The sequence below is a fragment of the Pteropus alecto genome, unplaced genomic scaffold, assembly GCF_000325575.1.
Source record: "Pteropus alecto unplaced genomic scaffold, ASM32557v1 scaffold98, whole genome shotgun sequence".
Lineage (NCBI taxonomy): Eukaryota > Metazoa > Chordata > Mammalia > Chiroptera > Pteropodidae > Pteropus > Pteropus alecto.
In genome coordinates, this window is record NW_006443570.1 from 16,264,983 (window position 1) to 16,267,782 (window position 2,800).

Below are 2,800 nucleotides of genomic sequence, written 5' to 3' on the forward strand. Positions count from 1 at the left end.
TATATGGAAAAGTTTGAAGATTGTTGAAAGAGATCAAGAGAGAGACTTGGCAAAGTTAGGTGTGGTGACAAAAGATATGAGAATCAAGATTAAATGAGCAGGTGATGTTAGGGACTCGAGCCAAAGGGCTGGAACAGCCTGGTCTGGTCCTGCCAGGTTCTCCTTGATCCTCGGTTGAGTCCAAAAGACTTCTTGGAGGATGGCCCCTATACCCCAAATTGCCACCCAGTGCTGCCATTTTCTCCCACCCAGATAAATGTTATCCCATAAAAAATAAGACTAAGTAGTTAAAAATTATTTATATATTTTTTGAAAATTCCATAGTTACCTAATAATATTAATTTCAACAACACTAGAGAGCATACATTTACAAAAGCACTAATTTCCTAAAAATATGGAAGTGTTTCACTCTGATGATCCATGGAAGGACTTCACAATACTACAGGCAAGTAGGAGGGAGAACAGTGACATCTTGCCATGAACTTAATTAAACTCACAGAAAAGAAAACATGTCACCAGATTTTGCACTTTATATTCATTAGGATTTATGGCAGATAAAGTCAAAACATCAATAACTTAAATGCGATTAAATATTATTTAAGAAATATGCTTAAATTATTAACCAAAGTGTTTCTTTTTATACATTATAATAAAATAATATCATTCTGCACTTGGGGAAGGTTGAGAGAAAATAAATAAGATTTTCCTCAGGCTCTGACTATCTCTTAGTACATATGTAAAAGTTCAAGGTTTCAAAGTTTGGGACTTTTTGTCGAGGTGCTTCATGGAATCCTGGACCCATTTCTGCTTGGGATCAGCGCAGACCTCCTTGTCCAGCTTGGTCTTGAAACTGTAGGGGAGAAAGGGCACAATTAGATGGAGCACTTTGAAGATTTTGTCTAGGAGTGTGACCCATTGGCCCCCAAACCTGATCAGTCCTTGCTTCCTGGGTGAAGGGTTTGGATAGGGACAAGAGGAAGGGGGAAGGATGGGAGGAAGAGGCCCCCAAAGGAAGCTCACTCTTGCTGCCCCTAGGGAAGCTCTCCAGGTTCCTGGCTGAAGTAACTTGGATGATCTGACCAAATTCTTAGAAGGGGAGCCTGGAGAGAGTATGGATTCCTTTTTGTGGACTAATTTCTCTATGGGGTAAAGGGCCCTTTTGATTAGATGGTATATTTATATGACTCATTTAGACATGAATCCTGACCTCCTTCCCTTGTATAGAACTCAGAGAGAACTTTTGTCTGAGGGTACCTGGGCATGGTTTACTCACATCACAGCTTCCTGAGGACATTGGCTGTTGGTGACTCTTGTGTAGCTCTTCAGCTTCTGGATGTGGATCCTCTTATTGACCATATTATAGCAGCAGGTGACTGGGATGGAAACGGAATCTGAAAAACATTTTTTAAAGAATGAGACAGTTAGGATGTGTCATAAGCATGCATTTGTGAGGGCAGAAGACAAAGCAATACATAAGTTCTAACGAAGATCCACCACTCCCAAGTTTAGTGTCTTACTCCAGATCCCATAGATAAAATATTACCTGTGAATCAATTTCCTATATTGAACTATGAGGCCCCTCTTTATTTAGCTTCTGGCACTGGAAAAATAAGTTCTAAGATCTTGCCTCCTAGCTATTTGTCCCCACGGCTTTAGAGCCAACCCATGTCACATGCTGAGATGCCTCTGTGTCCTTGTCCCCCTGACACAACCACTGTTCTAGAAGCTACACTGACCATAATCCAAAATTTGAAATTTTAAGCAATAGTTTCTTCCTCCAAACTACTTCCTGAAATGTCCTTCACATCCACAATGAGAAGTGGTCCTTATTTCTGTGCCACATTCCCAAACAATGCTGGTGTCAGGAAAGTTCATGGGACTAGTCTGGTCTTAGTGGCATGGGCATCTAATTCTGGCTCTGCCTTTGACTAGCTGGGACATGATGGCTCTTCTCATTTTCCTTCTTAGTTTCATTTTCTCCATCCTTTTAATGTAGGCCATGCAGCAAGCATGGGATGACTCATGCTGAGATGTTAGCACCTGCAATAGCTAAACTGTTAAGCCTTAGAAATAGAGAGGCCTTACCTGGCTGAGCAAGCACCTGGGTGCTGATGGTGGCTGCTATGAGCAACAGACACAGAAGTGCTGCGGAGTCCTTCATGGTGGAGGGTGAGGGTGCAAGTGTCAGTGTGCGTTGGAGGTTTCTGAATTGGCCTCAACCTCTCTGCCCTCTGGCTTCTCTGGACATTCTGCCTGCCTTTTATAGGGTACAAAGAGCATGGGTTGGATCATGATTAAGGAACAATGAAGTAAGACTCTGAATGTGCTGAGTAGACACCATATTCTGGGGGTGATTTCCAAACACGGAGAGAAGGAAGCTGTGGTGTTTTTATTGTTTGCTTAGACTATGTAAAGCAAAGGTGGAAGGGTATGTGGTTATGTCCAGCAGACTGTAAGAAGTGATCTCACTAGATTGTTAAGGGCTATGATTTCTTTGAAATGAGAAATGATCTGTCAGAAAGTAAGAGTGGAAGCTGAGGTCATAGTGGAGTGAAGAGAATCAAAGGCTTGACCATCCTCAGGGCCCAGGAAGCCTGGAATGGGGCCCTAGGCTTTGCCTGTACTCTCTGTCAGAATCAGGTTCCTGACATCCTAAACTGGTCGGGCTCCTTTGAAACTCACACAGGTGACTTGAAAGAATGGTAGAATCAAGAATCTTCAAGTCTTAGTGCCCTGGAATCTTATGTCGCGGAGCATGAAAACTGGACAACACACGCTATCCTTGTAGGGTGGCGTTTTC

At 42.6% G+C, this 2,800-nt stretch overlaps 1 protein-coding gene across 1 annotated transcript; it reads right to left on the reverse strand.

Annotated features, from left to right (window-relative positions):
* Window positions 1-342: 342 nt before the first annotated feature.
* Window positions 343-2,234, reverse strand: CCL8 (C-C motif chemokine ligand 8). The gene is made up of 3 exons (XM_006924962.3): window positions 2,086-2,234; window positions 1,274-1,391; window positions 343-850 (listed from the first exon to the last, which is right to left on the reverse strand). Exons 1-3 carry the CDS (start codon window positions 2,159-2,161, stop codon window positions 745-747), a joined length of 300 nt encoding a protein of 99 aa, XP_006925024.1. The 5' UTR covers window positions 2,162-2,234; the 3' UTR covers window positions 343-744.
* Between the last annotated feature and the right edge of the window lie 566 nt (window positions 2,235-2,800).